The sequence below is a fragment of the Megalobrama amblycephala genome, linkage group LG3 (assembly GCF_018812025.1).
Source record: "Megalobrama amblycephala isolate DHTTF-2021 linkage group LG3, ASM1881202v1, whole genome shotgun sequence".
NCBI classification, from domain to species: Eukaryota; Metazoa; Chordata; class Actinopteri; order Cypriniformes; family Xenocyprididae; genus Megalobrama; species Megalobrama amblycephala.
The window spans coordinates 41,704,676-41,716,822 of record NC_063046.1 but is presented as its reverse complement, the minus strand read 5'-3'; the positions used below and the strand labels follow the sequence as shown (position 1 = coordinate 41,716,822).

Genomic DNA, 12,147 nt, shown 5'->3' with positions numbered 1-12,147 from the left:
GACAGTGACTAAAGTAAATATCAAAAATGGTGATGCCACATTAACACAATACTACATTCTAAATTATTTACCTTAATGAAGCTTTTTTCAAACATTTGTTAATCTTAGTTAATATTAAGGGCCAATCCTTTACACAACACTATTTTCAAATAAAAATTAAAACTTTTTATGCGTTCTGACCGTTAATTTACACAACAATGGCATTTTGGGGGCCTAAAAACGCAGATTTTAAAAACGGGTTTCAAAGTGCAAAATTTCTGAAAACAATACAATTATCATCTCCATTTAAACTACAAAAATGCAAATTTGTGAAAGCGGTGACATCATGCACATGTGTATTAAAGGTGCTCTAAGTGATGTCACGCGTTTTTAGGCCAAACATTTTTTTGTCACATCCAGCAAACATCTCCTCACTATCCGCTAGCTGCCTGTCCCCTGAACACACTGTAAAAAAACGCGGTCTCTGTAGTCGCCACAAGCTCCAAAAACAGCAACAAAAACTACCTGGTGCAGCCTGGACCACGAAACATAATAAACATGCTCCAGCCAATAACAGACAAGAATGATTTTAAATGCGTGTTCATGACTGTTTCAGGAAGCACGGAGGGGAGGGGGAGGAGGAGGGAGGGTCTAGCTAGCCTCTGTTTTGTTTGACAACACTTCGAACGTCAACAGGAAGTTACTCCACCCAGGATCGCTTAGAGCACCTTAAAGTGTTCAGTTTATAGGCATGGAGTGTTTCTTTACAAAGTGTCATTGCCAACTACTGGCCTGGCATGAATAATACAGCATTTTTATTAGTTTTTGTGGGTCTGTGTGAATTGACAACAATTTTTTTTTATAAAAGTTATTTAAATGTCCTAATTGAACTAAGGCCTAATCCTGCTTAGTCTAAGCCCTGTATGTGAAACCAGGCCTAAATGTCTAAATGAAAACAATATTTTACAGGTTGGTCCTGAGAATGTGCATCTGCTTTCTAAAGCAAAATGATTTTAATTGACTTGCTTTTTTTTTAGCAGCTTATTGAATTTTGCCATTTTAGGTGGTCGGGCTCTTCCTCTTTCATGGTTTTGGCTGCTCTTGTCCTATAAATGGTGTACCTTCTGTTTTAAGCTTCAAGCCTGTAAGGGGTTGTTATCTTAACTTGATTTTCAGAACAATAAATGAACACTCATACAATAAGTTACACAGAAAGGCTGTTACAAGAAAACAATTTCATTGGAAAAATAAGGACAAAATGTAAAGCTCAGATATTTTTAAATGTTACAAAGCATTTGCTATGCAGTTTAAAAGCAATACCAGGGTTCTTATGGGTAAAAAGCAATGTTTATTTTTTTTTCTCAAAAAATGGAAAAATGATATGTAGTATTTTGATATGTAGATTATTTTAAAAGTTTATTTACACACACACACACACACACACACACACACACACACACACACACACACACACACACACACATTTATCTGTTTATCTGTTTATACTGTAAGTGTTTTGATGTGAGATAACCAACCCACATTACTTTCTTACATTCAAAATGGCCAAAGTATGCTCTTTGCGGTCAGTTGCAAAGTGTTGATTAGCTTGCACTGGTCTACTGTTGTGGTCTTTACACATAAGCAATAGCAGACCCTCACTTGTGTCTGATTCAGGATGTGTCGTGCTGACCTGATTTCTTTTATGTGTGTTTGTGCTTGTGCCACCAGTGACCTTTTAAGATAACTGCACCCACACTGGTGTAGGAAGAAAAACTGCCGAGATATGCACTTTGGTCAAAACAAGCTGCAAAAGCTTTTAATAGTACCACTCTCAGTAAATGACTGACTTATTGCTTACATTTCATTATGGTTCTAAAATATTTGTTGGGAGAGTTGGTTTTTATATCAAAAATGAATGCTGTTTACCTGTTGACAGGAAAGTCAAACTGGATCAATGCATTGCTTGCAAATGATTCAGTGTGGAACTTTTAGAATGTCTTTTCTAAATTGAGTTACATCAGTTATACTGTAGGCAATGTATGTCAAATTTTGTCATTGTCATTGTTTTGTCTCAAGATGCACACCAGTAATGTTTTTTAAGGCATGTATAAAAGCTACTTAAATGTCCTAATTAAACTAGGGCCTAATCCTTGTTTAATCAAATATCTGTCTGTGAAACCATGCCGAAGCATATTTGTATTATTTAACATCATGTTTACATAGCGCACACAACACCTTTGCACCCTTACTCCCAATTTCTCTCAACATGAGGACAGGAGAAGTGTGGGATGGGGGATCAAAGTAACTTGGGTTACTCATTTGAAAAAGTAACACAGATAGCTTGTTTAAAAGTAACGCATTTATCTTACTAGTTAGTTGAAAAAAGTAATCTGATTATGTAACTTGCATTACTTGTACTGCACAACATTTAACACTGGTTTTAGGTACTTAAAGGGAAAGTTCACAAAAAAAAAAAAAAAAAAAAATCTATATTTAATCTAATTTATTTGCCTGCATGTTGTTCAAAACCATAGACTGTAAAAAAAAAAAGATGGATGACGCACCTTCACTCTCTTACATTATAGAAAAGTGAAGCCACCAGTGTCCTGAGACGGCACTGACATCTTGTGCTAGTTAAATTGTTCGGAGCCTGAGCACAAGTGAACGTGAAGTGGAGCAGCGTATCATGGTCCCACCCACACTCCCACAGAATCAATTGCAAGTACATGTCACTGAACTTTTTTTTTAAGTAGCCTGACTGCTCCAATTTTGATGTCTGCTGATTGTAGTACAACTGAAGGACTGTTAAAATAAGGTAAATACAACTACTAACCACATAGCCATATCCGGAATAAAGCCCGCTGGTGCCTCTATGACTACATCACTCAGAGAAGCTGTCAATCATAACTGTCAATCAAGATGTCACACCCCCGTTTTATAGCATCAACTAACTAACTAAAACCAAAATTTTTCAAAAAACGAACATTTGAACTACATCAGCGTGATAAAAATTGCCTAAATGACAGAAACCAACTTGAGGAAAAAAAAATTGAAGCGTAATTTGTTTAGTTTGGCTCATGTCCCATTTGTTTACATGGAGAGGGCGGGGTTTATGGCCTATACTGCATCCAGCCACCTGCAAAATGCTTTGGCTTCACTGTTCAGGATGTGTACGGCACCCCTGTTCCAAACCTGTGTGACTTTCTTCTATGAAATGCACAGAATATATATTGAAGAATGTTGGTAACCAAACAATACTGACTGTGTGGACAAAAAACAAAAACAAAAAAGCATTTAGACAAATCCAAAAAAAAATCTGTCTAGAACAGAGGTTTCAAACCATTAACAACCTGTGGCCCACTCATTCAACCACAAAAACTTCCACAGACCCCCTAGTCAACTTACTTTATAAACTAAAGTGATCTACATACACACTCTCTAAATGACAGAAGTCATGTACACTTGGTTTATACTGCACAGAACAGAACTGTTTGCTGACCTTTGACCTTTTGATAAAGTCTCTTTTTTTATATTTTTAACATGTTTTTGTTGCATATCCACAACATTCACAGCATTCAACTGTAAATATTGTTTCAAATAACAATGTGGTGTCATAGAGCCTCATAAAGCTGTAATAGAATTTTTCTACAGAAAAGGTAAATACACTGATGATACAAATAAAGAATGGAAAATTAAATGTTTCATATTCAGAATACATATCGTAACTGGTCTGAAAAGGAAATTTCTCTTTTCTTAATATGGAATTCATCTGTTTTTTTGGGGCCTGCTATTTGTACTATATTGACTGCAGGAAGTCCACTAGGTCAAAAACTTGTTCATTCTCATGAAAACGTTAATGAGGACAAGGGGTGTCAACTGCAAGACAGAGAAGGTATAAATGATTATAACTTCACTCAGCCAGTGAGAACTTGTAACGAAGTTTGGACAATTTGCATACATGATATACTGAAGTTAGTCAGGTTTTATGCCATATTCTCATTTTGTTCTCAGGATGGAGACTGCTTACATGCCAGCTATCAAGACATTTTCTCTCTGTGCATACATTCTTATGTCTTGCATATCATGTAAGTAATTTATCATTTATTTATTTATTTAGGATTTTTGTAGTTTTTTTTATTATACATTATATTATCAAATTAAAAAATCTAAAAAAGGTCTGCAACTCTAAAACACATTTATTCATAACACACGGCTCTTCGCTTTCATCAGTGTATATTATATTATCAGAATCACTTGTGAGTTAACTTTTGAACTATTTGAGTTTGAAATTTCAGTTGACAATTACATTTGAATTTCAGACTTTCTCAGTATTTTGTCCAATTTTGCTTTAATGATAGCAGCACTTGCTTATGATTTGAGAATGATGCATAGAGCATTTTGTGCTTCGGTAGAAGAACATCTGAGCATCTCTACAAAAGAGTTCACGTGATCAGTGTCACAAATGTGATTTTTTTCTGTGCTTTTTTCATCTTTTTAATTTTTTTATTTATCTATCTATGCAAACTACCATCTATACAAACTCATCAGGACTTCTCTTGGTTTATTTCAGGTGTATCTATAACACCCAGTGTTTTCCAGCCAAATGTCTCAGTCACAGCACCAGCCGGTGGTTCGGTCATCCTGGAATGCTACACCACTGCTGATCTGGTTGTGACCTGGGTTTGGCTTAAACAAATCCCAGGACAAAAGTTAAACACTATAGCTTCCACATATTACAAGAAGATAAAACTTCAAGAAGAATTTGTTAATGAATCATGGTTTGAAGTGAAAGTCGATGTCAAGAAATCTGCATTAATTTTCACCAAGATTACATCCAGAGATGCCGCCTACTACCATTGTGCTGTGCTGTTATATGAGACGTTGTACTTTGGAGGGGGATCTTATCTAACAGTTAATGGTGAGTGGAAACCTGGAAATGGAGAAGTTATATTTTTAAATTCTAAATATTTGTTTTATTATTATTACTGCCAATACTAAAGAATATTATTTTTCATTATAGATGCAAAGCCAATTAAAGTCATCCAGCAGCCTGTTTTGGACTCACATCATTTAGGAGACTCTGTGACTCTTCATTGCTCAATCTTTGGTGAGACTTGCTCAGGAGGGCAAAGCGTGTACTGGCTTAAATACGAACCAAGAGAGTCTCATTCAGGATTCATTTACACCGATGGAGACAGAAAAGATCAGTGTGAGAAGATCTCTGTGTCTGGATCGACTGTACAGAACTGCGTGCACAAAGTACCCAAAAGCCTCGCCAGTGATGAAACTTACTTTTGCAGTGTGTTCACATGTGGAAACCTAATCATTGGAAATGGAACTAAACTCACAGCTGATGGTAAAACTTTCTGTATTGCTCACATACTGTATAGTATCTACTATGTCTGAAATATCCTTTTCATTTAGCAAAATAATTCTTATATCAGTACTTCAGTACTTATATCAGTTTTCAGAGAATTTAATAATAGAAAAAAGTTATTTTATTCCATTTGGACTATTCAGATTTAGATGATAAAATTACATCTTATTTCGTAAACCTTTTTTTCCCCAGTTTTTTCTCAGAAAACAGTCTATATCATCGCACTGCTCTCCACTATATTAGTGATATCAGTGATAGTGAATATAATAATGGTGCTGTCATGGAGAAGAACTGCACACAGAGGTAAGACCCCTTTTTATTCAACTCACATTTCAAAATTACATTGTCTAAAAAAACAAACAAACAAAAAAAACGAATACACTATTATATTATATTATATATTATATAATATATTTTGTGTGTGTGTTTGAAAGAAGTCTCTTGTGCACACCCAGGCATTAAAAACAGTACTAATGTGAAATATTATTTGAATTTAAAACAATTGTTTACTATTTTAATATATTTTGAAATATAATTTATTCCTGTGATGCAAAGCTGAATTTTCAGCATCATTACTCCAGTTGTCAGTGTCACATGATCCTTCAGAAATCATTCTAATATGCTGATTTGCTGCTTAAAATTTTTATGGAAACAGTGATGCATTTTTTTCCCCAGGATACTTTATAAATAGTTCAAAAGAACAGCATTTATTTAAAATATTTATAACATATAATATAACATTATAAATGTCTACTGTCACTTTTGATTAATTTAATACATCCTTGCTGATTAAAATATTGATTTTAAGGTGTTGGCGTGGCCCAATCTACAGTCCTGGTGAGTTGAAAGCTTTATACTTTTACATACAGCTATGGGTGAGTGTGGGTAAGCTGTGCCACTCAAATAAAAATCGACATGAAACATTAATGGTGGTTTATATTATTTAATAATGTACTTTAAAGGGTTAGTTCACCCAAAAATGAAAATTATGTCATTTATTACTCACCCTCATGACGCAAATTAAGGTATTTCTGATGAAATCTGATGGTTCAGTGAGGCCAGCAAGATAATTAACACTTTCAGTGCCCAGAAAGGTACTAAAAACATATTTAAAACAGTTCATGTGACTACAGTGGTTCAACCTTAATGTTTCAAAGCGATGAGAATACTTTTTGTGCACCAGAAAAAAAAAAAAAAAAAAAAGAAAAAAAAACTACTTTTCAACAATATCTAGTCATGGCCGATTTCAAAACACTGCTTCAAATTTTTTGTTTCAAATCACTGGTTCAGAGTGCCAAAGTCATGTGATATCAGCAGTTTGGCAGTTTGACTCGCGATCCGAACCACGGATTCGAAACAAAAGATTTGTAACTTGCTGGCAATAGAGGCCTCACTGAGCCATCAGATTTCATCAAAAATATCTTAATTTGTGTTCTGAAGATGAACAAAGGTCTTACGGGTGTAGAACGACATGAGGGTGAGTAATAAAGGACATTTATTTTCATTTTTGGGTGAACTAACCCTTTAAGTCTAATTTTGCTGCACATTGTTTGCATTTTTAAGATATTCATAAACAATATATGCATGCACTGTACCAGTACAGAGTATTGTCAAAATTCTCTCATTCTCTCATTAGACTGCTGACAGAGACTCAGAAAATTATGCATCGCTGAAGTTTTCTTCACACCAGCCTACATGTAAAATAAAAAGCCACAAAGAGGTAGATTCTGTGGTCTATGCGTCTGTCCGTCAAACAAGAAGTGTTAAATAAGGATTTGCTCATTCTTAATGCTTGTCATGTTGTAACTGTGTGAATAAGATAATGAATGTTATTAAATATTTAAATGAATGTCACATTCATCATGTGGTCTCAAATAATACGAGCATCACATCATTCAGCTGCAATATTAAGTCTTGTATTTGGATCTTAATGCAGTCTTAATGCACGTGGTCTTAAAATTTTGTCTTATAGGGCCTATATCTTATAATAGCATTTATGTGGCATTGTAGTGTCTCCATGTAATTCAGTGTCATTAATATGTTTAAATATACACATTAAAACATGAAAAAAATCCTACATTGTGTGTTTACAATAATTGACCATTAAATTCAGCACCATGGAGAGGGGTAATATTTTGCAAATGAGGGGGAAAAAAATGTCTGTGCAAATTGCTTGGAATAAACACACACACACACACACACACACACACACACACACAAAATATATATGTATTATTACAAATTAACCCAAAAATGACCCAAACATGGAAAATAGAGACATAGTAGATGGTATGTATTTCTCTTAATCACTGTTGCAGCATTATGCAAACATGCAGAAATGTACTACTATTCACATCCAGGTGATGGCAGTCAGATATCACTAGTACACACAAACACAGATACACTCTTTATACAGTATAAACATGTGTTAACAATAAACATATTTACAACTAATACAACTTTAATCTTCTTCAAATGAAGTGTTTTCTTTCTTCCTCTTCTAGACTGCTCTGATATTTTTGTATCACATACCATGTACTTGTCCAACAATATTTCAGTCATATTATTATAGTTGATACATCATAAAGTATTGTAACAAATATTTATTACCTTTTTTTATTTTTTATTTTTTTTTGCATGTCATCACTCTATAATGCATTCATCTGGCCTGCTGACAAGATTAGATGTCTGCTAGTTGTATTTGCTTACATACTGTATACTTAGCAGCTTACTTCAGGAAATGGACAGTATTTTGTGCATGCAGAGAGTCACATGATGAAACCCTCAAAAAGCAAATCTGTTTATACATTGACACCACATATAGACAGAAGTGAAAAAGGCCCAGGACGAAGACAAAATGGACAGCATCTACATGATCCTCTTTCTCTTTCTTCATGAAGTCTGTAAGTACAAAATAACAAGTCATTTTATTATTCTTTCTTTTCTTTTCTTTTCTTTTCTTTTCTTTTCTTTTCTTTTCTTTTCTTTTCTTTTCTTTTCATTCTTTTACTAAACATTTACACGGCATCTTAGGAAACTGTTATTTATTTTTCCAACAGGTGAATATAATTGCAGTGTTGCTCATGTGGATCACGTTTTAACCGCTCAAGAGGGGGACCGTGTGGTGTTATCTTGTCTTATTATAGATGATCAGTTACACCGAGCATTATGGTATAAACAGGTTCTTGGAGAGAAACCTGTCCTAGTAGTGTCTTCATATCACCATTCTCAACCGAATGAATTTTCTTCAGATTTTGAGGAAACTCACCATTTTCATGCAGTGCGAACGGCTGATAGTTTTAACTTAACCATCTTGAGGACTTTGAAATCTGATTCAGGCACGTATTTCTGTGCCGCTGCCTTCGCTAATATTGTTTCCTTTGGGACTGGAACTATTCTGCTGGTTAAAGGTGAGGATTATAATATTTTTAATACTTTAATAATTTTTTTTTTAAAGATAGTTTATTCCATTTATTATCAATGCTAATTGTTTTTTCCCCTTATAGGTGCAGACCTCAAACCTGTTGTTATACAACAGCCTGAGCTTGGTGTTATCAAGCCAGGAAGCAATGTGACTCTGCAGTGCTCAGTGCAAGTGAAAATGTGTGATAAAGGAGTACAATTAGTTTACTGGTTCAGACAGAGTTCGGACACAATCCATCCAGGAATGATTTACACTCATGGAGACATGAAAAATGAGTGTGGAAAGAACTTTGCAGCCTCCACCTCTAATGCACAGAGCTGTCTGTATAACCTCCCCAAGATGAATGTTGGTCTCTCTGATGCTGGAATGTACTACTGTGCTGTGGTAACTTGTGATGAAGTTTTATTTGGAAACGGCACGATGTTGGTCATAGAAGGTATGTGCATTATTTTTGAGAACTATTATTTTTTAACAGACACGTTTATCTAAAGCAACTTGCAGTAGGAACATCACAAGACATTTATCATAAGAGCAATATTTGCAGTGCATAATGCCATGTTTCAAAGATAGATTAGATAAGATAGTTAGGTACTGGGGGTGTAAAAATGTATCGTGTCGCAATATATCACAAAACAAAAATGCAACAATATGTATCGTGGATAGTGACAATTTGTATTGTGCATAATTCACCCAAAATGAAAATTACTATGAGAAAAAATTCAAGTTTACAGAGTTTTAGTGTCAGTACTACATTGAACTACTTATATTATGTTGAATATAATGTATAATAATGCAATGGTGGAATATTTGTGGGTCCTAATAATGCCAAATGTCTTATGTTACCAGTAAAAAGTGATCTACATTATTTTAAATATATCTAGTCAATGACAAAGTGCAAGCATACCAGCACCAATTCTAAGCCTATTCATTTCGACCCCCAATGTAATACAAAATTTAGCATTTTAATCAACAGTACATTTTTTTTGTTATGTCTTGAAGTATCACAATAATATTGTATTGTGAGTTCAGTATCGGTTTATTTATCAAATCGTGACATGAGGGTATCGTTACATCCCTATTAAGTACACATGCTTTTTTTTTCTTTTATTAAATGAGTTATTATAGTAAATTTCTTGAACTTTCTATCTATCTATCTATCTATCTATCTATCTATCTTAGATAGATAGATAGATAGATAGATAGATAGATAGATATCTTAAATCCTAAAAACAAAGTATTTCTTTCAATTTTAGGAAACCTTTACATTTTATCTTTGAAGTAAAATCATTTTAAAGAAGACAATGAAGCCAAATGTTTAATATAATAAATGTTGTGTTCATAACACTATTCATGCAGGCTTTTATATTCTTGTGGTGTACTATTTAATTGTGGGGATTGAACTTAGTTTGACAAAATATTTTTAGAGCACACTATGATTTATAAAGTTGCCCAATGTTTATTGTGTTTCAGATGAATTTAATAATGAGAGTATGCTGTATATTATTTTAATTGGCCTTGCAGTGCTGTGTTTAATCAGCCTTATCATCAATATGTTGCTCTGTTTACCAATGAGAAGAAAAGGTAAGACATTTCTTAATTTAACTGATATAATTTAAGTTAAAGTAATGTTATTGTTATTATTAATCCTAATCTTGAAAATTATTTGTTTATATAAAATAAAATGAGGGTGTAACTCTTCTCAAACTTCATTATTTGACTTTAACAGGTAGAATGCCTCAACAAATCCAGACTTCTAATGACGACACAACCACAGTTCAGGTTTGAAGAATCAAATGTGTTAATAACAGTTAACTCATGTAACTGAAACGAGCGCTGAAAAAAATTTAAGAGTCTCCTAATTCTTTCTTCTAGTACTGCAACACCGATGACATTAACTATGCTGCCCTGAACCTTTCCACAAAAAGAGGTCATAGAAAGAGGACCTTAGAGGAGACACCGTACTCTAGGCCGATGTTGTGAGATAATATCTGAAACCTGCTTCTGATTGTCAAAACGTACCGTAATATTTAACACAAAGTCCAGGAGTGCATTAATAATATATCACATTTGTGTCTGTAATGATAAAACTGCCTGTGCACTTGGCGTGTCTCTGCTTATTCTGCTATGTGTTAAATGTGTTTTTTCAAGAAACATGCTGTGAGTGTTAACATTAACACTTCTGAGAGACTTGTGTAAGGGAAACAATGTGCAAAATGATATAAAAGCATAACCACATCCTGTAAGGGTTTAACAAGATGTGACAGTAGTGTGTACATCCACTTGAATAAACATTCAGCTTTGGTTAATTAGATTTAGGTCAAGCTTCTAATTCGGTTATTCATCCCCAACACTATATGGTTACTTTCTCAGAGCATGTGTGTTGAATAGTTCATCCCACAATGCAATGCACTCGATTTGACCTTCCATTTCCAGTGAATGTAGGACAGACAGGAAATAACAACTGTGATATTTAACATATTCTTCTTTACTCATTATGTGATCAGACTGCCAAGAATTAAATTCAACACGAGTCAGCACTTTGTAACCCATTTTATTTCTCTAATGTGACATACTTCATGTTGATATTCAATGAGGGGGGAAAAATAGGGGTTAATTTCCATGCAAATCATGGAACTGGTTTCTTTAGTTGCAGTGGAAGGCTTGAAAAATAAGTGGGATTAGTGATGCTGAAAAAAGGAATGTGGTTTCAGAGTTGTAGGAAACTTTTTTTCTTTTCTTTGGAATAACATGCATTGATGAACCATGCATTTAGTAAATTTGGATTAATGCTGACCAGCCATTTTTATTTCCAATACAAGAACATGATGCAACTGCTGAATTAAAATCGCCTGAAAAATTGCAATAGTCTTTTCCCTATTGTGATATACAGTGGGTACGGAAAATATTCAGACCCCCTTAAATTTTTCACTCTTTGTTATATTTCAGCCATTTGCTAAAATCATTTAAGTTCATTTTTTCCCTCATTAATGTACACACAGCACCCCATATTGACAGAAAAACACAGAATTGTTGACATTTTTGCAGATTTATTAAAAAAGAAAAACTGAAATATCACATGGTCCTAAGTATTCAGACCCTTTGCTGTGACACTCATATATTTAACTCAGGTTCTGTCCATTTCTTCTGATCATCCTTAAGATGGTTCTACACATTCATTTGAGTCCAGCTGTGTTTGATTATACTGATTGGACTTGATTAGGAAAGCCACACACCTGTCTATATGAGACCTTACAGCTCACAGTGCATGTCAAAGCAAATGAGAATCATGAGGTCAAAGGAACTGCCTGAAGAACTCAGAGACAGAATTGTGGCAAGGCACAGATCTGGCCAAGGTTACAAAAGAAGA

The 12,147-nt window shown here is 34.2% G+C and overlaps 2 protein-coding genes and 1 long non-coding RNA gene across 3 annotated transcripts; all 3 read left to right on the top strand.

Annotated features, from left to right (window-relative positions):
- The first annotated feature begins 2,267 nt into the window (after positions 1-2,267).
- LOC125264056 lies at positions 2,268-5,385 on the top strand. The gene is made up of 3 exons (XM_048183301.1): positions 2,268-2,280; positions 4,550-4,897; positions 5,000-5,385. The coding sequence occupies exons 1-3, from the start codon at positions 2,268-2,270 to the stop codon at positions 5,383-5,385; spliced, it is 747 nt and encodes a 248-aa protein (XP_048039258.1).
- A 184-nt stretch (positions 5,386-5,569) lies between these two features.
- On the top strand, positions 5,570-7,411 carry LOC125264170. Its single transcript, XR_007184007.1, has 3 exons — positions 5,570-5,659; positions 6,165-6,193; positions 6,993-7,411. It is a non-coding gene; the product is annotated as an uncharacterized LOC125264170 (long non-coding RNA).
- Positions 7,412-7,877: 466 nt separating this feature from the next.
- Positions 7,878-11,691, top strand: LOC125264168. The gene is made up of 6 exons (XM_048183384.1): positions 7,878-8,259; positions 8,416-8,766; positions 8,863-9,216; positions 10,251-10,361; positions 10,507-10,559; positions 10,653-11,691. Exons 1-6 carry the CDS (start codon positions 8,214-8,216, stop codon positions 10,758-10,760), a joined length of 1,023 nt encoding a protein of 340 aa, XP_048039341.1. The 5' UTR covers positions 7,878-8,213; the 3' UTR covers positions 10,761-11,691.
- Positions 11,692-12,147: the final 456 nt, after the last annotated feature.

Excerpts from the sequence above, each read along its gene's own strand:
- LOC125264056 (XM_048183301.1), top strand. Across the intron at positions 4,898-4,999 it reads ATCTTATCTAACAGTTAATG|ATGCAAAGCCAATTAAAGTC; the intron begins GTGAGTGGAAAC and ends TTTTCATTATAG.
- LOC125264168 (XM_048183384.1), top strand. The coding sequence starts at position 8,214 with ATGGACAGCATCTACATGATCCTCTTTCTCTTTCTTCATGAAGTCT. Across the intron at positions 8,260-8,415 it reads TCTCTTTCTTCATGAAGTCT|GTGAATATAATTGCAGTGTT; the intron begins GTAAGTACAAAA and ends TTTTTCCAACAG. Across the intron at positions 8,767-8,862 it reads AACTATTCTGCTGGTTAAAG|GTGCAGACCTCAAACCTGTT; the intron begins GTGAGGATTATA and ends TTCCCCTTATAG.